Consider the following 22,095-nt stretch of genomic DNA (forward strand, 5'->3'; position numbering starts at 1 on the left):
AGTCTAATTCCTTTCCTTTCCTAAGAAAGGACAGTTAATAAAGTGGAAGTACTGGGTAGCTAGCCATGGAAACGCTTATTTCGTTGCCCTAAAATCAGAGCTGGCGTGGCAGGCTTGATACAATTCCAGTCAATTTACACATGGTGTTTAAATGAGCTGAAGACCACTGGCAAGTTCACTGAGAAGATTCCTCAGAAGGCTTATGGGACTTGGGGCTGAAAGGGTAGGATTTCTAGATTTGAGCTAAAGACACAAAGCAGATTCTTATACTCAGGATGTGCCACAATGGAAGAGAAGACTTGTGTTTCATTGGGCAGCAGCTCAAAATCCAAGGGGAGTTTGAAAAGTGCAAAATTGCCATTTTCTCATATACACATGCCCCTACATTCCCATTTTCTCTCACGCACCATGGTCCACCTGCACGGGCAGCACCCAGTCTGCTGGCCCCTCCTATTGGCTTCAGTCAGCATGGCCCAATGGACAGAGAGAAGTCATTCAACAATCCCACCCCTGCTATACCCACACATGGGATACACAAAGCCCGTTTGCTCTGGGAACTCTTTCTGATGTTTTCTTTCCATGTTGCTTCCTGTGCTAGCCTTGCCCTTCCCTGAGAACCTTTGCATAGCCTGGGGGCTCCTTTACTTGCATGTTACCAGACAGAGCCAAATGGAGGCACCCCCTGCCACTTTGCAGTAACACATGAATCAGGCGCTCCCCTCTCTCTCCCGCCCCTGCTTGCACGCAGGTTCATACACACTGACCACCATCTAGCCACTTTTTGGCATACTGTACACTAAGCATCCCTTCCCTGCCATATGGACAGCATCTATCCTCGTGCTCCCCACCAGCCACACTTCCGTCTGCATTTATTCACACACACGGCATGCTCTCATTTATGCGGAGCTCTCATCCCAGACTCGCATACCCACAGAGTTCTGAGCCCACTCACAAAACACACTGCAGGCATCATTTCCAGGAGCCACAGTCTCTGTTTACACAAGCAGCATCTCCATGCCAATGCGTAAACAGCCAGTGTGGAAACTCATCTGATTTGAATTGGTCCCCACCTGTTGATGGCCCCAGGGATGGCTTTGGCTGTTTACGCATCATTTGTTTAAAGCACATGACTTCCCCCAAAGAATCCTGGGAACTGTAGTTATGGGTGCTGGGAAGAGCAGCTGAGGGGGGCAAACTATAGCCCCCAGGATTCTTCGAAGGGAAGCCATGTGATGTAAATGTTTGGTGTTTCGTCAACTCTTAACCTCCCTTTTGGGGGATATGTGTGTGTGCAAAGGCCACCTTACCCTTGTACCATCCAGTATCATTGCACATGTGAAAGCCCTGTGAAGATGCACCCTTGACCTAACCAGAGCCATCACCCCTAAAAAACCCTCTCTTCCCTCTCACAACCCCACCTCATCACCTTCCAGCTGGAAGCCAAAAGGGCCGCAATCCCCCGGAAGCTTGGGCAGAAATAACACGTGGCAAGTCTCAGCAGCAAGGGAAACATTTGAGTGACTGTTTGTATTTTTTTTTTCTGAGCAATAATTAGACCCCCGGAGATGAAAGGCTTGGGTGGGGGTGGGGTGTTGAACAGCCAGAGAGAAGGGTGGGGAGAAGATGGGCTGTGGGGTTGTTGTGTGTGCGCAAGAGATAAGGTTGGGTTCACAAAAGGAGAGAGGATGGGCAGACACAGGGAGGAGGGTGGCGGGGGGAGGTTACATAGTTGTCTCCTGCCCATTTGCACGCCCGCATGCGCCATCACCCACATCCCCCCCCCCCAGCTGAGAGGAGAGAGCCGCCCAGAGCAGGATGGGGGGGATGGAGGAGGAATGGTAGGAGCAGGACTGCTTTTTTCAAAATCCACCATCACCACCCTATTGCACTGTCACCCAACCTGGACTCCCTTCCCCATATCGATGGATGCCCATTGGCTCCCAATTTTGCAGCTCCCACCCTCCACACTCTTGCGAATGCCACTCATGGTCCAGAAAGGAATCCTGCCTCATGATTTGTGCCTCCAGTTGACGCCCGTATGCCTCCTTTAAGGTCCTCAGCCTGGTGACTCTGGGGTCCCTCTGCCTTCTGTCAAGACCGCAGCATGTTCTGAAAGCCTCCCCCCTCCGTCTGTCCCCCTCCTCATAGTGCCTTGTGCATATGGGTGCCCAGCTTTAGGGAAAAAGGAGCGGGGAGAGCGGGGACACGGGAGGGGAGTCATGTACCCACCCAGAGTTCTGGCGGGGTTGCTAAAATTACACGAGACAGAAGCTAGGCCTCAATTATATCCTTGGAAATTTTGCAGACCAGTAGATGAGCTTTTGGAAATACTGAAAGGGGGGCCTAATGTAGGGTGATAAGCGAAACAGGAAGAGATAGTAGAGGGTATTCTTTACTCATCTGTGCCCCCCTTTTTTTTCTTTTTAGAAACACAGGAGTAGCCCAAATGGCTTTGATAAAATTTCCTGCATAAAATAAGAACATGTATTTGAAAGGAGTGAGAGACATCTATTCAAATCTGATCCTGGTTTGTTCTAGACACCTTTTTCTGTTTTGAGCCATGATAGTTCTAACGTTGGAAACTGAAGGCTTTCTGGTAGTGTTTGTTTTTTAAGCTAACAAAGTCAGTGCAGCTGCCTTTCTCTCCTCTCAGCTCTTGCTGAATCCTGCTCTCATACTGCGCTGTCTATGAAGGAATCATGAAGATCCTTCCAGCAGTGACTGTAATGAGTGGTTGCATAAGTCTGATACTTTTGTCACCTAGTCAGAATAAAAAGTTAGGGATGGGAATGGAAAATGCAAGCGGTCACATTGTGCCGTAAGCCGTGCTCTGACTTCTTCAGGGGATACTGGAGGGTATGCAGTACCAGTGCCTCTTTTTGTTATTGTTAAAAAGTGTGGCACTTAATATAACAACTCATGCTGAGTACTGGCACCTATTTTTCTAGAAACAAAGCACTGGCTATATTTTAAAAACACGAAGAATGGTAATTTGGGAATGTTGTTGACTATTCCTGGTGGGTGAGCAAACACCCTTTTTTTTAAAAAAAGTAGCAATTTGTTAAAAATGGATTGCTGACATTGTCAGAGCTTTCAAAGTTATTTTTGGCTTAAATGCATTTTCAAATTGCTCCTTTGTGTAAATTTGCAAAGTTCTCAGTAAACTGCTTTAATAGTTACAACCACACCCACCCACTCCAAAAAATCATATATATTCAGAAATTCAGATTTGGGGGGGGGATTTTTCAAACTTTGGTTTCTGAACATTGTTCCAATGAATATTTAAGCTTTACGCCAACTGGCAATAATGCTTTCCTTACTTTAGCCTAATTAAGTTTCTCAGAGAAGGAAAACTTAAAGAGAAGTTGAAACAGAAGGGAAACGTTTTTGACTTTCTCTCCTGCGACAACCAATTTTATTTATCCATTTCATAAAATTTATATTCCGCTTGACTGTTAAAAAACAAACAAACCAACAACCCAAATTCTGCTACTAGTTCTGTCTCCTGATTTTAGTCACTGTCGCCATGAACCTGTGAATACGGGGGGGGGGTGTACTATTTCTGAGGCCACAGAAGGAAAAGCAGGAGAAAGAGAATGTCTTGTGGAAAGAACCAAAACAGAAATCAGGAGGGAGTCTGTGAAAAGGGCTCAAGTAAATAAAGACACCCACTTTCCCTCCCACTCCCACCCCCAACCAAAAGGATAGGATTAAACCCCCACCCCAAACCCCACCGGCTCCTGCCCGGTTTGCTCCTCCTCTTCCTTCCCCCCTCTGTTTGTTTTCTTTTCTTTTTTTTTCCAGTCCACCATCCTTTCTTTTTGTCTCCATAATTTGTTCTTTTCTTTCCCTTCGGTTCTTTTGTAGATTTGTTTTCTGTTGTTGTTGTTGTTAACTATTTACAAGTTCACAGTATGGGCCGCTCCCAAGATGGCGACTTTCCGCCCCAGGGGGTGGGGTGAGACGGAGTTGTTGAAACTTGGACCAAACCCCCACCCCGCCCTGCCCTGCCCCGCCCCTGCCTGCGTCTCTGGTGCAGGGCCTTTTACCCATCCGTCCAGGTTCGTTGGCTCCTCCTGTCCATCTGGAGCGGCTGCCAGCTATTTCCAGGGGCGCGGAGTGGGCTTCCTTCGGCTGCTCTTCCCCCTAGCCGCCCTCAGGCTGCCCCCCTGCCCCAGACGTCACGGCTGCTGTGGAGACGGGGGTGGTGGTTGCTGGACTTGAGTCCCGTTGGACGAGACGAGCTTCTTGTCCTTGGAGCCGCGTCGATGGTGTTCGGACGAGACGTCGGATTCGGAGCGCCGAGACGGTTGGCAGCTGCGGGTTGGAGTGCCTGGCAAGCGGGACTGCTGCCCGTTCTTCTCATCTGGAAGCGGAGAGAAGCATAATCAGGGGAACACACACACACCCTTTGGTCTACTGCTCTGAACAACCAAGATCCAACAGCACCTTTTCTCCTGCTTTCTGTCTCATAGTAACTATGGGCCCCTCCAGATCGGTGCTTAAATATGGGTGTGTTCTGCAACAGGTTCTTCACATAATAATAGGTGGGTTTCATCTGCTTTAGTTTGTTCTACAAAGCTTAAGAACAGGCATAGGCAAATTCGGCCCTCCAGATGTTTTGAGACTACAACTCCCATCATCCCTGACCGCTGGTCCTGTGAGCTAGGAATGATGGGAGTTGTAGTTCCAAAACATCTGGAGGGCCGAGTTTACCTATGCCTGCTTAAGAATACAGGAAGCAGCTTTAAATCAAGTCACACCACTGCTCAGATCTCCAAGGTTTCAGGCAGGATTCTCTCCCTGGAAATTGAACTTGGAACTTCACACATGCAAGGCAGATGCTCTAGGGCTGAGCTATGGCCCTTCCCTAATGCTACCATGTCACTGCTGTCTGGAGGGGCACAAAAATAAACCAGAACGTTTGTGGTTATGGGCTTCCAGCAGGAAGTTACTGACTGGAAATGAAGCAGTGTGACTGCACCAAAAGTTTTGCAGATGCAACCAGGGACCCTAAATTTCAAGATACCCCATTCCAAAGAAGCAGCCTTGTTAATGTGCTGCAGCAAATGGTCTAGAGATAAGAGCACAAGATGAGATGCCATGCAGCAGCTGCAACACCAGGACAGGTAATATTTGCACAGGTACAGAAAATGCCTCTTGACAGAAACCAGCATGGGCAAGAGCGGTGGCTAGCACACTGCTCATTGCTAGACTGCATCCATCTAAGATCGAGCAAACCCATTCAAACACCTACCAGCAAGGGCTTGCACAGAAGGCTGGTCGTGTGTGCTGAGCAGTTGCGCCTGGATCGTTTCCACAACTCGCTTAAACCGGCGGCTAGGACCTAAGAATGAGACATAGGCATTCAGGGTCAGGAAGGAACAGGGGCTCCTGGAGATCCTCCAAAAGACAAGATTCCAGGAGCAGGACACTGCTAGGGCTGCATGGTGGGAAGATGCACTCATAAGCAGTGCAGATCCTAAAACCAAGCTCATGCTGAACTCTGTATGGGTGGGTTTAAGACTGCATTAATATTAGAGATATTAAGGCTTTAACGTCTCTGTTTTGTTAGATACCATACTCAATATATGGTTTTAGAACAAACTGCTTATTTCTGGGATCCAGAACAAACTTGTCTGAAGTGCTATGTGCTGTTTTAAAAACCATTCTCTCTCACACCATCACACACCCCTATTTATAAATAAATTAAACACACACACACACACACACACACACTCATAGTCTACTTGCTTCAGCACTGCAATATGCCAGTAACAACTGTGAAATGAATGAATTTGGATTCCCAAGTCAGACGCTGGTGCCTTTTTAGACTCTGGGATAGGTGCTATGTTGCCTCTGGAGAGGTTGGTGTTTGAAGTTCCTGTAAATGAACTCTGATCTTCCCTCTAAGGGAACTGGGATCCCCTTTCCCACCGTGGGCGTATCTACAGACTCTAAGCTAGTTTAAAAGGTAGCTGTTTCATGCAAGGCGCTAGTGATCTCTGTACAGGGCCCTTTGCCCTCTCGTGAAACTATGAATTCTGCAGGACTCTGGGAGAAACCACAAAACTGGTGCAAAAACCACAAAGCTGATGTAAAATAGTAAGATACACATGCCCCATGTGAGAATCTCCCATGCATTGTTCATAACCCACTACCAAACATTAAAAACAAAACAAAACCCCACTAGCTCTGTGGGACATCCCTAGAATTCAGCAGCACCATGTGTTGCTCCTGTTGTCAACCTCCAGGAACTGCAAATAAGCAACTGGGAATCAGCTTTCACTGAATCTTGAAGGCAGAGTTGGCAGCCTCAAAGAAGGGAGATATCATGTGGAAAGGCAAGTTACAGGGCCCAAAATAATAGCCATTCAGGAGACTTTGCTCATACATTTCCAGCCACGTGTTTGCAATGATAATGGATGGAAGCTGCTTTTCTTAAAACAGTCCTTTCCTGGGGGTCCCAGGGAATTCCGGGAAATGTAAGCCTGCGAGGGGCATGGCCTATCTCTTCTACTAAAACAGCTGGAAACATCATTTTTCTTTCAATGCATCTAGTGGCCACTATTAAACTTACTCCCAAGTACCGTATTTTTTGCTCTATAAGACTCACTTTTTCCCTCCTAAAAAGTAAGGGGAAATGTGTGCGCGTCTTATGGAGCGAATGCAGGCTGCGCAGCTATCCCAGAAGCCAGAACAGCAAGAGGGATTGCCGCTTTCGCTGCACAGCGATCCCTCTTGTTGTTCTGGCTTCTGAGATTCAGAATGTCTTTTTTCTTGTTTTCCTCCTCCAAAAACTAGGTGCGTCTTACGGTCTGGTGCGTCTTATAGAGCGAAAAATACGGTAAATAGAAAAAGTGTACACATCTCCAAGAGAATGAAAGGTGATTAGGTTTTTGTATCAGAGAGGGACAGAGGAGGTATCCAATAAACTCTCCGCTGCCCCACAAATATCTATTTTTATTAATACTTGTCCAAAGATATACAGAAGCTTATACCCAATACAAAGTATCTTTTTATAACACACCAGAATAAAAGAAATGCTTTCGAAATCTAACCTAAAAAAGGAACGGAAGCAAAAAGAAGAAGAAAAAGGAAAAGAAAGTGATAGAGAAGAGAGACAGAGAGGAGAGAGAAGAGAGAGAAAAAATGAAGAAAGATTTAAAAATACTTCTGGTTCTCTTTCCTGGTTCCTCTTTCTATAAACCAATTTTTTCCCTATCTTCATATCCAGATATTACAAGTTCATTTTCTCTTTCACACAAAAAGTCAGTAAGAAGTTTTCAATCCTTAATAAATGCAAGTGATTTTTCTCTCATTAAAGGTGCCCAGTAAACACAACGAATCCCCAAGGCCACTCAAAGGAGGATCCTAGGACACTCACCTGAGATGAGGGTGAAGGTGACCGAGTAGATCCCGCTGTCCTTGTGCGCCTCCCCACCCTCGGAGTAGCTGATGTCGACTTGGAACTTGACGGGTTTCTGGAAGACAGAGGGGCCACCCGACGACTTATATTCGGCCCGGAAGCTTGTTTGGGATACAACGCTGTGACTCAGGCTGGGGATCTGTGAATGTGATGGAACGCAGGAGATGTCAGCTCACAGGCAGCATTGGGTGAAACGGTCCATTTCTATCAATTTCTCATTTTTCTAGTCTTCACATTTCCACATCGGCTTGTGATTAATTTTTTTACTTTTAAAAAAAGTCCTTATGAAAATTCACCAGCATTTTAGTCCGAATTCCTTCTAATACACACCTGCTCATTTCAAATTTTAGCCTAGCATGCACAGTTCTGCAGAGCAACTTCCCCTATTTTTTTCCTGTTCTTTTCAATAATGTCTGCATTCCCGCCTTAACACTGTACCCTAACATATATGCATTTTTGTACACCTTAAATGGTTGGAGAATGGCATTTCAAAATTCGGAGAAGTGTGAATTTTGCAAGTTGACCATGATTTGGTTCACGTATCGATTTGGAAAGTGTGGATTTTGTAAGTCTGCCTTTAAAGGTGAATGGAATCTCTAATTTCTCCCCCATCTTTACCCACAAACCACGGATGGAACCCATCCCTTCCCAGGGTCCTGCTAATTCCACCGCGGTCGTCAGCACCCAGTAGGCCTGTCTTACTTGCCTCCATATCCTATTCATAACTCCCCAAACACACACATTCTTCCCCTCCTGGGCCTTCAGCACTCACCGAGAGGAAGGCGTGTACGATATCAGCCTTGATGGAGCTCAGGGGTTTGTCTTTGATGACCACGAAAATTTGTTCCTCTTTGTCTAGGTTGATAAAATTCCCAAACCAGGATTTCTTGGCTAGTCTGAAAGGGGCAAAAGCAGTACAGGAAGGCTGTGACAGCCTGCAAAGAAACACGGCAAAGAAGGAGAGGTGCCCACTTGTTGCCAGTGAAGCCTGAGCCTGTGGCAACTGCACAACCACAGAAGCACATGTCAGGGACTGGCTGGACGAAGAGGAGAGGTGGGAGGCACCAGCTGGGGAACCCCAAGGGAAACTCCGGAAGAGGAAAGCTCAGAGCACAGGGATTGGCGGTGGGACACTGAAGAGAGGCCAGAGGAACAGGATTGGGAGTAGGTGCCGGATGCTGATGGGGCAGCAGGGTTTAGTGAGCGGGAAGAGCCTGTGACAGAGAGCAGTTCAGACTCTGAGGCTGAAGCAGAGGAGGGGAGGGGGCAAGAGGCTGATGAAGAATCCAGGGAGTCTCCCTCTCCTGCTGCAAAAACATGCAGAATAATGAGGAGAGCAGGACAGAGGCCAGATGTGTACAGACGCAGTTTGAGACTGCTTGGGAAACATCCGGGAGAGGAGGAGCCTTAGAAAGGGTGGAAGGCAGGGACCTTCAGTCCTAGCAACTGCTCCAAAGGGACAAGACTTACTGGGAAGTGTTGCTGTGTTCTATGAAGTTTCCTTGAATAAAGAGTTAACTTCACTGGCAAGGGAGACCTGCATTCTCCGTGCTGGCCTGTGTCTGACTCCGATTAGTCTACTTGGTGCAGGTGGAGGGTGGGGAGATTTGGAGGGTGGGGAGAAGCTCCCTTGTGCTCTTGGCAAGGAGATGTATCGATTCCCCTGTCCCTTTGCCAGTGGAACCTGCGTGCCTTGCCTGGCTGCCCATAGCAGTGGAGGAGTGGCCCAGGGAGTATGCACGCTCCCAGCCACTCTAAGCCAGAGTACAGAAGCACCATTTTTGCACACACCCTGGATCCGGGCCCTTGGCTAGTCTTGCCAACTCCTAAGTACAACCCTGCAGCCAGTAAGGAACGAAGTTAAAGAACATGGAGGAAAGGGAAATAAAAGGAATTTTCGTCCCCTTCCTTATTGGCCACTGCCTTCTGATACTCACTCAGGGGATGATTCTGGAGTAAGACTGGACATTTCTTCTGGTGTAGGAACTGCAGGGCGAGGAGGAGAAACATGAAATGTAAAACAGGAGTGTGCGTGACCTCCTTCCCACCCACTCCAGTGCTTCAAAGCAAAGCTGCACTTGCTCCTGGATGTTGAGGACAAAAGCAGGGATGGCTAGGACTTCCACACAGTCTTGCTTGGGCAAGAGCCGTAGCTCAGTGGTAGAGCATCTGCTTTGCATGCAGGAGGTCCTGGGTTCGATCCCTGGAATCTCCAGGGAGGGCCGGGAGAGTCTCCCTGCCCAAAATCCTGGAGAGATACTGCCAGTCAGTGTAGGCAGTAAAGCTAGGGGGAATAGTGTTCTGAGTCAGTATGAGGCAGCTTCCCAGGTTCCTATTTCGCACATTTCCAACCCTCTCTTATATTTGTCTGACATATAATTTATACCATGGATGGAAAATCTCCACAGGCCAACCTTGGCCTGCCATGGGTTCCAATTTAGTCCAAGAGGCTTTCCCCCCCAAAAACTGCACCCACCTATCAATCAGGTGACATCATCCCAAGAGGCGGATGACATCACCTGATGGTTGGGGGACTTCATCCTGCCTAGTTCTGCTGTGCAAGCTAGCGTCCCCTGGAATCATAGATTCCTGACTTCGTTATAACATCTGTGGTCCTGCCCAAAGATCTGGTTGGCTGGACCACAGAGATTCAGCTTCATGTAAACAATTTGTTGTGCAACGGCATTATGCAAACCCGTTTCATTCATACGTGTGCGCCCTTTTGAACGCTCTCTGTGCTCTTTCCCTTTCGTTCTCGATTGTCCCCAGTCATTGGTCCTGATGCAGCTGTACCCTCTGAATGCTCCTCTGCCTGCCAGAATTCACTGCTCTTGCACATGCGCAGAAAAGTGCTTTAGATGCTCACTCAGAACATCTCACATACCGCCTTACAGGGGGCAAAGTTGCCATGCGTTAAGGATGGGTCACTCACAATCCTCTTTCAACCCTGCTTTTATACCTTGATTTGTCTTTGGCACACACAACCGCGACACCCGCATGCACCTGTGCAAACACCCTCCCCAGCAGGGGGCGGAACTACCCACTCACCTTGTAGTTTCCGGCGGTGAAAGCGCGGGGAGCCCAGGAAGCTGTTCTTGATGGAGTTCAGGCGGGTCTTCCAGGCCACGCCCGCCACGCCCGGGCTGCTGGGCGGCGTCCCTCCGGGGGTGCCACTGGGGCTCTCTTTGGGCGTGTGCACAGGGGTGCCGAGCGGAGTGGGGAGGGGGCTTCCCCGAGGGGAGGGGTGGGGGGTGACCTGCAGCACAGATTTGGGTGGGGGTTTAGTAGAAGGGAAAAAGCAGCGGGGAGAGGAGGGCGGGTGAGGGGGCGGAGAGTTGGGGGGCAAGGGGAAAGGGGCGGAGCGCCGGCTCTGCAGGGCCCGCTCCCCTGCCGGGCTGCCCTTGGCTGGAAGCGTCTGAGTCTTCGCAGGGGCCGGGGGAGGCGATGGGAGGGAGAAGCTGAAGATGGGGCTCTGGGTGTGGGGAGAAGTGGGGGGGAGGAAGAAAGGTGAGGAGGGGAGAGCCGTGAGATGGGGGTGAGTAATGGCAGGTGACAGCCCCACAAGCCTGCTCCCAAAGAGAGTCTCGCTCTGTGGCCCAGACAGAACTCGGTGGCGTGACAAATGACCTGATTTCGTAAGGATCTGCCTGCTCCACGGCAAGCCTACCGTGGGATATCTGTGGCGCCCAAAGACTACATGTCTCCTTCCAGCCAGCCTGCGCTGCAGCAAACCTGACATCCACTACTCCACCTCCCCTCCATCGCTTCTCCACGGGGCTTTCTTGATATTATGTCCTCCTCTGCCTGTCTGCCTCCCGGGGAGACCAGCCCTCTGCTTCCTCCTCCCGCAAACAGCCACCCTTTCCTACAGAGCAGTTGCTCCAAGCCCGAAAGTGGCCTTCCACAACCTGGTGCCCTCCAGGTGTTGTTGAACTCCGGCTTCCATCATCCCTGACCACTGGCCAAGCTGGCTGGGACTGATGAGAGAGCCAGAGCTGGCTTGCATCATCATCAACCTTCATCTTCATTTATTTATATGCTGCTTAAGACCCAGGCGGCTCCTAAGCAGCTTACAAAACATATATAGCCCCATTTGCACAATGGTTAGAATGCAGCATAATTTTTAAAACACACAAGTAAAATACAGCATAGAACAATCCCATTAAAACATTAAAATATAAATGTGCATGATTGTTTTAACAGATGAATCCCTTTAAAGCAGCCTGGCAGTTGAAACAGGAGGCCCAAGAGATCAAGGGAATGTCTGCATCAGCTGGAGGGCACCAGGGGAAGGCTGCCCTGCCCCTTTCTCACAGGGAACCTGCCCTAGAGGCAGTCAAACCCTAAATAGCCAGCCTACTGCAAAGATAAGCTTCCTCTTCTAAGGGTTTCTTCCCCCATTTGCTTCTGTGCACCTTTACTAACTTTGTGACAGGCTGCAGTTCAAGGGCTGAGGTCTTCGCTGGCATGGAGGTGTCATGCTGACCAAAGCTGCACCAGCTCGATTTCTGCCTTCTGTGCAGCTAGTAGCAACAAAGAACCTGCCTCCAAACAACAAAGGGCTTTGCCTACTTCCACAACTGCCAACATGCTGCACTGCCAATGCTACCTAGCCTACAGCTTGTTGCTACTTTTAGCCAAACCAACCATGGCATGAAGCACACACAGCAGAACCTCTTACGTATGCCTTCGTTTACTAAATTTCAGGCACAGAGTGCACAGGTGAGGGATGGAGTTCTGAGGTCTGGATCAGCACTGTGATCTGGGACAGGGAGGGAATTTGACCCCGTGTCCCCACCATCTTTCTAATCCAGAGCTCCCTGCCCTGCTCTTCTGGGGCTGCTGTTTGTTACCCCAGGAGAAAAACTGCAATTAGCAGCAAAGGCAAAAAATAGCTGCATGCAGGGGAGCGGGGAGATTTAGATCAGGGCTGTGGGTGGAGCAAAGAGTTAAATCCCTTCTTTCCCATACCATGATCCCGATCTCGATTCCCCCCCTCCCCCACCAGCTGCTATTGAGAAACCAAGCACACACATGGGCAGATCATGTGCTTAATGCCATGCCTCGTTTGGCCCTTTGCCTTCCCTTTGATCACTTCAAACTGGTTTCTCCCCTTGCCTCCAACTTTCCAGATCTAGCTGTGGACCTGCCCACATTTTCAAGGCACCCCACCTCAAACTCTTGTTCCCACAGAACCTTGAGCCCTGTCCCTTTCATCGAACCCTACCTGCATATACACCATACATTTAAAGCACATAGCTTCCCCCCCCCAAAAAAAAATCCTGGGAGCTGTAACTTACTCCTCGCAGAGCTACGATTCCCAGCACCCTTAATGGACTGCAGTTTCCGAGATTCTGCAAGGGTGTGTGGGTGTGGGTGTGCATTAAATGTGTGGTGTGTACACAGCCCCTCTCTCTCTCTGACATCCCTCATCAAAGTCTACACATGTCTTCTCTCCTTTTCTCTTTAAGGTCACTACTATATTTCACTGACAGAGGCCAGGCATGTTTGAAAGCTAGGTACCAGGTGGCAATTCAACAGGTCCAGCTTTCTCCTGGCATGGGGATGCAATAAGGGGGGAGAGGGGTGCATGGGGGAGTGATATGCACTTGGCTAATTTTCTGCCTGCCGTGTATGCAAGCCCCACTGTGAGGAGAACCAGTGATTGACTGAGCACCTCTTCCCTCCCCTCACCAACTTGAACTGAGTGCAAGATGAGATGTGAATGAGGCTGCTGGATCTGCAGATCTGTTTCCAAATCCCAGTCCCTCCAAAACCCACTCCCCCCCTTCCCTATGCCCCACAACACCTTTGCCCACCACCCAATCTTCTGCCCCTTTCCCTTCCCCAACTCTGTAATTTCTCCAATATCTCAGGTACTCACCCTGGGGCTACTGAGGGGACTGGAGGATAAACCAGTGGAGGCACCACTTACAGATCGAGACCTGTTAGTTGGGGAGAAAGCCATATTGAGGGTTAGTACCGTCTTGGGGGTCAGATGAGACACACAGGAAAAAAGCAGGAGGAGATACACAAAAATGTTTTTGCAGAAACAGCAGTAAGGGGAGCAAAGCACTGCGTTTTTGTGCAGTTTTCAATACAACCAGCAGGGGCAGCAAAGATCAACAATGCACAAGGGCAATTCTAACAACTGAAGAACGGGACATGAAAGCGTTAAACAAACTCTGTGTTTGCCTCCTTGGCAGAAACTAAGTATTAAAAATGAAATGTTAACACAAAGAGCCAGACGCGGCTAAATAACTGCTCTACATACAACTACCAGCAAGAGGCAGCAAAGTTTTGTTAGTCCAGTAAACATACATTGAATTCCTCGTGCAGCCACTGGATGGCAACCAAACGTTAAAATATTTGCACTTCCCAGTTCCAGGAGCAGAGGAAGCGCACACAAAAAAGGCAATGGCGCCTCCTAATGCCAGGCTGCGGAAGAGTCGCTGCTAAACACATACTCACCGCTGGCTATGTTGTGCCATCTCTATGGCCCTTCGGGCCGGAACGGGAGAACCGCCATCGGTGACGCTCAGGACTTCCATGGACTTCCGCTCAGGTCGGCGCTTCCCATGTCGGTTCAGCATGGGCGAGTCGACTCGCTTCCGAGGAGGGTCTAGAATAAATGGGGGGGAGAGAGATGCAGTACTTCAGTACTCAGAGGAAGAGAGCCACATTTCCAAATACTCTGATGCCACCTCTCTCTCCCTCTCTCTTAGAATCATACAACTGTAGAGTTGGAAGGTACCCCGAGTGGCATCCAGTCCGACCCCTTGCAATGCAGGAATCTCCACGAAAGCACCCATGGCAGGTGGCCATCCAACCTCTGCGTCCTCAAACACACACACACTGCTTTCACTGGGCCCGGGACAGAAATTTATTGGGCGAGGGGGTAACGGTGACGAGAAATGCAGTTCTCTCGGGGCGTGGTGCTGAGAGTACTCCCTCGCCTACGGAGTGAAGCCGCAAGCCATTGACAGAGAGCGCCAACTTCTTCCAAGACCGATTGGACTCTAAAATATAAACCCGTGAGTAATACGGAGATTGGAATCTTAAAAATTTTTAATTTTGGATTTGGAACGAGCGGGAAGGGGCTAAAAAGGAAGTCCACCCCCCCCTCTTTGTAAACAATTTAAAGCAAAGGACTGGGCAGCTAAGGTCGAGAGAATCTGTTTCTTGTTTCTTTTTAATGAAAGATCCTGACTTCACGGTTTTGACACTATAAGAAGATTTACTGGAGGATAAAAAGAATTTTGGGAGCTGAAATTTCAACCCCCCCCCCCCCCGAGACCCGGGAACGTCCTATGAGAAAGCCTGTTGTATTGAGGATTTTGACAGCTGTCAAGTGAGCTGTCAGCTGGAAAAAGAGAACATTGTCTCTGCTGCTTTTGCTGGTTTATTTGGTACATCTTGTTGAAAATAAGGAGGGCTGATACAAAATAACTGGACTTTTGGTTTTGAGCCGAAAGGAACATTAAGGAACTAAAATCCCCCTAGAGGGGTAATAGGGACACTACACCACAAAAATGGCTGGAGTATGTAAAATCCAAGCAGAATTGGACAGAGCACTCGTTCTTTTGGGAAACTTGCAAGATGAATACAATGCTTTGTCTACAGAGGTATCATTACTACACTGGACAGTAAACAACAGTTTTGAGCCTGATAAGGACTTGAAACAGGAAGCCTATTCAACTGAACAAATAAATGAAACTGAAAGTGTAGATATGATGGAGCAATATGTTGTTTTTGAAGAAAATGAAGGAGGAGCAGGAGATTTGCAGGAGTCAAAGGAGAGTTACAATATGAGGCCTGACATGATGATAAAAAAGGACAATAAAAATTGGATGTGGAAAGCCTGGTCTGAATGGGACTTTGGAAAATGGAGAGATCCCCTTTGGAGGAGATCTGAAGACCTGAGGATTACAAATTTGTTGAAGGTGAAAGCTGGAGCTTTGGGGACATATGGATCTGAAAGAAATTTGAAACAAGAGTTGGAGTACCCCATAGGCTTTGTTTTTAAGTATGGAGGACTGGCTGGAAGCAACATGGAGTCTGTTGGGCCGGAGCCCCTCCGAGACTTGGGGCTTAACATCAAGGACTATCAAAGAGACCGGCAGAAAGGAACTGAGAGAGATATAAGGGCCTCGGACGTGAGATCTCCAGGCTAAATAAATAACATAAAGACTGATGGATATTGGTTGGGGACTGGAACCGGGAGAAGGGTGGGTGGAGGTTGGGAATCCAAAGGGTACATAAGGATAATTTGCTTTTTATATTTTGTTAGTGGTAAGGAAATTGGGTAAATCGTGGAAGGGAAATTTTGGTCGACTTTAGGAAATAGGCTTAAGAATAATTAATGAGGTATAAGTATTGATGTGTGATCTTAATATGGCAAAATTGGTTTTTTCTTTTTAAATTAATTGAAAATAAGGCTGTTAGAAATAAATTGAGGAAATGGAAAAAAGAAGTAAAGTAAAACAATAGTATGTTAGAACAAATGTTTAAGTTAAGGTAAAGAAATAAGTTAAGGACTTGCTGAACTGACAATTTAAATTGGAATACAAGAAGGGGAGGTGTGAGGAGGTCTGAGAAATAAGGTTAAGAATAATAAGTATCAGAAACTTTATGTGGTTTTTTCTATTTTTTTTTCCTTGTTTAGTTTTGAATATTATGTATTTTTGTGTTTTTTTTCCTCTGTTTTGTTTTGTGTATTTCTTGTTTTTGTTTGTTGTGTGTTTCTTGAAAATGCCAATAAATATTTAATTAAAAAAAAGAGAAATGCAGTTCTCAGGGCACCAACAGAAGTCTGCAATGCATTCAATGATGGGATGCACAAAAATACAGCTCTCGCTTAGATGTGGTGGCAACAGTGGGATACTTGTAGGAGAATGTCTTCAAGGACTGTACCCTAGAGTAGTTTAGAGCAGGTGTCGGGAACCTTTGGACAACCAGATGTTGCTGGACTACAGCTCCCATCAGCCTGAGCAAGCAGGGCCAATGGGTAGGGAGGTGGGAGTTGTAGGTCAGCACCAAAGCTGGAGGGCCAAAGGTTCCTCACACCCAGTTGCACAGGTGACAACACCTGTTCATTGCCTTTCAGATCTTTCCAGGTTCCCCAACACAGGCAAAATCCCCAAATGAGACATGGAAAGAGGGAGGGAGTCCTTGGAAGGTTGCCTATCAACCCAGCAGCATTTTCTCAAGGGCCATTGTTAAGAAGGCGGCTCCAGGGTGTTCCGAAAATGTCTTTTGGATCCTTCGGCAGCACTGTGTCCGTTGGCATCTCCCTGGGATTCCTGGGAACAAGCCTCCCACTCCTGCACCCTGACGTGTGTCGGGAACGGGCTCCCTGACATCTCACCAACATCGTTGCGCGGAGGCAGATCCTCATCCTCGCAGCTGGGATATCTCTCTTTGCGGTCAAGGAGCAAATAGTAGATCATTTTCTCCTGGTTCTCCCTGAAGTGGAGAGGGGGACAAATTGAGGGAACAGGGTCAGGATACAGCCAGCATCTTCCTCCCCACAAACCCAAATATTTATGCTTAACACCCCCCTCCCTGCTGCTTCCTGATTCTTCTGTTTTTCATCAATGCTTTTGCCAAGAACCAAACTTCAGCCCTCCTTCGCCTCTCGTAGAACACACCCATGCCACAAACCTATGGGCAGTTTGAGCCAGTGTGCAAAAGCTGTTGCAACTTCTCTCAAAGAACTATGGGAACTGTAGTTTTGCAGGAGTGCTGAGACTTCTCTGTGAGAACAATCCTAGCTTCAGGAACTTCCAGAAAACCTATTCATTCAGCATTCATCCTGATTTGTTTGCAGGGAGGTTAGATAACATTGCATCAAAGCAAGTGATGCTCCACCTTTATTGTTTATGTTTGATAAAAAAAGAGTTCTAAAGCACCAGTAAACTATGCGCTAGAAAAGCAAGTGTTACTTCACATTGTCTAATGCCTTTTCCTGTCACTTTCCTACTTGCAGAAAGTCCGATCTCTGTGGGAAGTGGGTTTGTTGCTCAGAATGTCCCAATCAACTATAATTATGCAAACCTGAATTTGCCTGCAAATGATGGAATCTCACCCCCAAACAGCAGCTGTCTGGAAGCCCCCTTCCTCCTATAGCTCCCAATTCCTAGCAGGGAACCTAAGCTGCCTACAAACCATTTTACACACCAGTCACAAGCTCTGAAGCACATGAGACCACTATCTTGCTGAGGCAAAGCAGGTCTGGCTTTTGGTCAGTGCCTGGATAGCTGACTCCCTGGGAAACACACGAATCTCACCTTGGGTTCCAAGGAGGAAGGAAAGGTGAGATACAATTAAATAAATATAAAACCTCCCCCAAAGCATTCCTCCACTAGTTCAGTGCATCCCCACAGTGCAATGTGCAAAACGTTAGACAGGCTTTCCTTCCCCATTCCAGCCACGTGCCCCAATCTCTCACCCCTCGGTCTGCAGCTCCTGCTTCAACTTATTCTTGTCGCGGAAACAGCCAAGGGAGTGCATGCTCTCCAGCACGTCGGGGTCCAGCTCGCTGACTGACTGAATCCGTCGGATGGCCACCTTCCTAGGAATCGGCTGCTCTGGCTCTGGTTCATTCTTACCTCCCCTGGGAGAAAAGAAGCACAGACCACCAAGAGGAAAGTAAGGTTTGGCCAAAGGCGACTATCAACCTCAGGTTGGCAAATGCTGGCCAGCCCGGCTTTATATTTTCACAGTGGAATGTGTATGTCAAGTTTTGAGGTTGGGTTTAGGGTTGTCGCTCCCCCCCCCATGTAATTTTTTTACAATTAATTGTATGTATAACAATTAATACTGTATATATAACAAAGCATGGCTTTTGTCGTGATCTAGGGTCCAGAAAAGAACCTATTTATTACGTACCTATGGAAATACTGTTTCAGGATTCTATTTTGCATCAGCATTTTAGTATTGTTGTAACAGCTTATAGCCAAAAATAAATAAAACAAACGCACTATAATGAATATGACTTTCGCTTTTCTGGCGCTCATGGATACAAAGCTATGTTTGGACACATTTAAGCTGGAAGCTCAGACATCAGTGAGATGGATCTAGGGCAGGGTTCCCCAGACTTGGGTCTCCAGCCATTTCTGGACTAAAATCCCCACCATCCCTGACTAGCTAGGGATGGTGGGAGTTGTAGTCTGAAAACAGCTGCAGACCCAAGTTTGGAAACCCCTGATCTAGAGGAAGGGTCACAGTTGCCAGGGATGTATTTGACTGAGAAACTATTTATACTCTGCCCATCTCCTGGGTTCAGTTTCTCCATGTGCCCCCCACCTCATACACACATATCTCCACCCAGTGAAGCCAGAAAATATTGAGACTTGGTGGGAATCAAAAAGAAGGATCTGGAGGTACTCACAAGAACCATGGGTGCTTCTGGATCTGTTCCAGCTAAAGTCGCCACATGGAGGGGGGGAAACAACAACATTAGAAACTTTTTCTCCTTAAATCATCTATAAATGCAATCCTCTACAAGTCTACTCAAAAGAAAGCCTCACTGAGGTTGGCGAGGCTTAGTCCCAGGAAAGTGGATCTGAAGAGCTCCCCACCCAAAACTATGTTATTGCTTCGCTTCCAACTAAGGATGGGCAAATCTACCAGTTTTAGTTTCTGATGTGTCCAGTCTTAAGTTCAGCTCCCCACATTTCTGCATCACTTTGCAGGGAAGGGGCAATTTAAAAGCCCTCATGAAAACTCATCATGATGTTAATGGTTGGATGGGAGGTTCCCTGCTCTTGATGGAGTTGCACTCCCTCTGAAGGAGCAGGTACGCAGCCTGGGGGTACTCCTGGATCCTTTGCTGTTGCTTGAGACTCAGGTGGCCTCAGTAGCACAGGGTGCCTTCCATCAGCTTCAGCTGGTGGCACAGCTGTGTCCCTATCTGGACAGGGATAACCTACGGTAACTTCTGTCATCTATGCTCTGGTAACCTCCAGGTTAGATTACTGCAGGGCATTATCTGTAGGGCTTGGAAACTTCAGCTGGTGCAGAATTTGGCCACCAGGTTGCTCACTGTGGCAACATAGTTTAAGCATATAGCACCAATCCTAGCCCAACTGCACTGGCTGCCATTTAGTTTCCAGTTCTTATTTTTATTATGTATTTTGCTTTCTCATGTTGTGAACCACCCTACGATCTTCGGACGAAGTGGGTATAGAAGTTTGAATAATAATGATAATAATAATAATAATTTATCCTATTATCTACATTTTTGCTTATATTTTCCCTAATATAATGCAATTTGTATGTCACACACACACACACATGGATGGTTATACCTCTATAAGTCTACTTCTTTTTGTTTCATTTTGCCTCCATTGTTTTCTGTGTAATTTGTTTGCACAAATGTGTGATTCTGTGTAATTTGTTTGGAAAAACTGAAGTAATGTGTACAAGTATACATGAAAAGTGCGCCTTTAAAAAGCATTTTTTGGTAAATATTTTTTCAACTACAACTCTGTAAATTTTAAATATATTTGTAAATGTTTATACACATCTTACATTAGTATATGCATTTTCCGAATACATTACTCAGCTGCAGGAGTGCACTGCAAAATTCAGAGAATTGCAAATTTCAAAAAGATGGCTGTCTCTTGGTTCATACATTGTTTTGGAAAATGCACATCAGGTGAATTCACCTTTAAAGGAAAAACAAATAAAATGTCTTCCCCTAACCCTACTTTAACAGCATTTGCACCACCGGGATTACTCACACTGAGTCTTTTCTCGGGCTCCACCTCAATCATGCCCCGCAGGAGGTTCTGGCAGTCGGGCGGGATGAAGTGGGGCATATGGAAGATCCCCCGCTTCACCTTCTCAAGCAGCTGGCGTAGGTTGTCGTCGTCAAAGGGTAGCGCTCCCTGCAGGACAAAGGACGAGAGAACCGACCCCAAAATGAAAGCTCACACAGATTTTTCAGTATTGAGATTTCAAATGCAGAATGTGGGGGGGGGGGTGAAGGGTTGCGTTTAAATTCAAGTTCTAGATGTTTGGCATTTAGTGCCACCTGACCCTTCCAGGAGAGGTTCATCAGGCTCCTCGCTTTTGACTTGTAGATCTTGAAGATCTTTTTACACTGGCAGGCCTTTGTAACCATTTCGTTTTTATTTTTTAGGCTAGCTAATGGTTATCTGTATTGTTTTCAGTTGTTGTTTTATGTTTCAGTGTTGTGCTCCACCCCAATACTTTGTGATGTGGCAGCAGAGAAATGTGTTTGTAAATAAATAAAGAACATACAACTCAGAGATGGGGGACCTGTGGCTTTCCGGACGTTGTTGGACTACAACTCCCATCATCTCTGACCATCCATTGGCCAGCTGGGGCTGATGGGAGATGAAGCCCAACCATACCTGGAGGTATTCACATTAGTGAACTTCAGTCCATCATGTCCATTAGTTTCAACAGGTCTGCTCTGAATAGGACCAGCATTGGACATAGGTTGCTCTGAGCAAGCTTGGAACACCTTTGCCACAGGGAGGACAACATGGTAGGGGGCGGGCAGGGGGTGTTGAATAGCCTGGCAATTTACTGGGGAGCAGCCTTACCACCAGCAGGGCAAAGAGGATGACTCCGCAACTCCACATGTCAGCGCGACGTCCATCGTACTTCTCCCCCTAAGGAGCGAAGAGCAGAGAGATTTGGTGGGCTGGCAACTTGGGAGGGCAGGGGGAGGACAGGGAAAGCTTGGCTGGGAATGAATGACAGACAATAAAGAAACCAGAGTGGAGAGTGGAAGGCTCGCCCAAGTGTTAAGAACAGGCGGGAAGGGGATATATCTCCATAAGGATGAGAGAACCTTGTCTCTCGCCACCTGCCCCAACTCCTCCTGCCCTCGCTTGGTCCATTACTCAGCAAGCTCTATTGTCTCCTGGCTCCAGTCTATGGCCATCAAGAAGGGATCAAAATTTCCCCATCTTCCAGGACTGGTTGATGTTCCCCTTCCCCAATATCCTCCACAAGCAGTAGTGGCTGCTGCAGTGGAGCAGAGCCACGCTCTCAACATTGGCTTTGCTGCAGCTTATGCAGACAGGGCTGGCATGAGCTGGTGGCACAGCTGGGCTGTGTGAATGACACAGCCAATCGGGCACTTCTCTCTGCAGCCCCGACCTTGCAGCCACCCTGACCCAGCCTTGTCCAGGTGAGCTGCACCAGGAGGGTGACTCTGCCCCCCCCATCTGCCCCTGTTCACAAGTGGGTGGAGCTTCTTCCCAGCATCAAAAACGACTTATTTCTGGGGGAAGGAATTCAGTAGACATCCTCCAGGTCACTGAATTTAAATTTCAGACCTAGCGGCTCTGGAATGAAGATTATGGTGCTTTAAGCGAGTTGTTCTGAAGAAGCTACCATATTGTACAGATCAAGGCCTTACTAAAGCAGAGATGGGGAACCTATGGACCTCTATCGTGGGACTACAACTCCCATCAGCCCTGGTCAGCTGGACGGGGCTGATGGGAGTTGGAGTCCAACCGTGCCTGGAGGCAGGTCGCAGGTTCCCCTTCCCAGTCATAAAGGGTGTGAGGGATGAGAGACAAGCAACTACCAGTCTCCTCCAATAACACCTTCCCCTGTCCAACCCCACATATAATTAGAGCAGTCGCCAAGTTAAAAAAGGAAAGGTAAATTTATCATATGAA

General features: G+C 47.7%; 1 protein-coding gene across 10 annotated transcripts in view; it reads right to left on the reverse strand.

The window, feature by feature from the left end:
- Positions 1–1,508: 1,508 nt before the first annotated feature.
- BRSK1 (BR serine/threonine kinase 1) overlaps positions 1,509–22,095 on the reverse strand; it is a 54,672-nt gene continuing 34,085 nt past the window's right edge. For 9 of the 10 annotated variants that reach the window (XM_083580203.1, XM_083580205.1, XM_083580204.1 and 6 more), the window contains 13 exons: positions 21,007–21,075; positions 20,176–20,322; positions 18,822–18,853; positions 17,880–18,044; positions 16,797–16,894; positions 13,901–14,051; positions 13,314–13,374; positions 10,478–10,901; positions 9,367–9,415; positions 8,202–8,325; positions 7,388–7,568; positions 5,258–5,347; positions 1,509–4,366 (listed from right to left, as the gene is read on the reverse strand). In XM_083580203.1, coding sequence (XP_083436329.1) covers positions 4,182–4,366; positions 5,258–5,347; positions 7,388–7,568; positions 8,202–8,325; positions 9,367–9,415; positions 10,478–10,901; positions 13,314–13,374; positions 13,901–14,051; positions 16,797–16,894; positions 17,880–18,044; positions 18,822–18,853; positions 20,176–20,322; positions 21,007–21,075 — 1,776 coding nt within the window. In that variant the 3' untranslated portion in view covers positions 1,509–4,181. The remainder of the gene's footprint in view (positions 4,367–5,257; positions 5,348–7,387; positions 7,569–8,201; positions 8,326–9,366; positions 9,416–10,477; positions 10,902–13,313; positions 13,375–13,900; positions 14,052–16,796; positions 16,895–17,879; positions 18,045–18,821; positions 18,854–20,175; positions 20,323–21,006; positions 21,076–22,095) is intronic. The other variant, XM_083580206.1, reaches the window with a different exon arrangement.

The sequence above is a fragment of the Podarcis filfolensis genome (assembly GCF_964270895.1).
Source record: "Podarcis filfolensis genome assembly, chromosome: 13".
In the NCBI taxonomy this organism is placed as follows: domain Eukaryota; kingdom Metazoa; phylum Chordata; class Lepidosauria; order Squamata; family Lacertidae; genus Podarcis; species Podarcis filfolensis.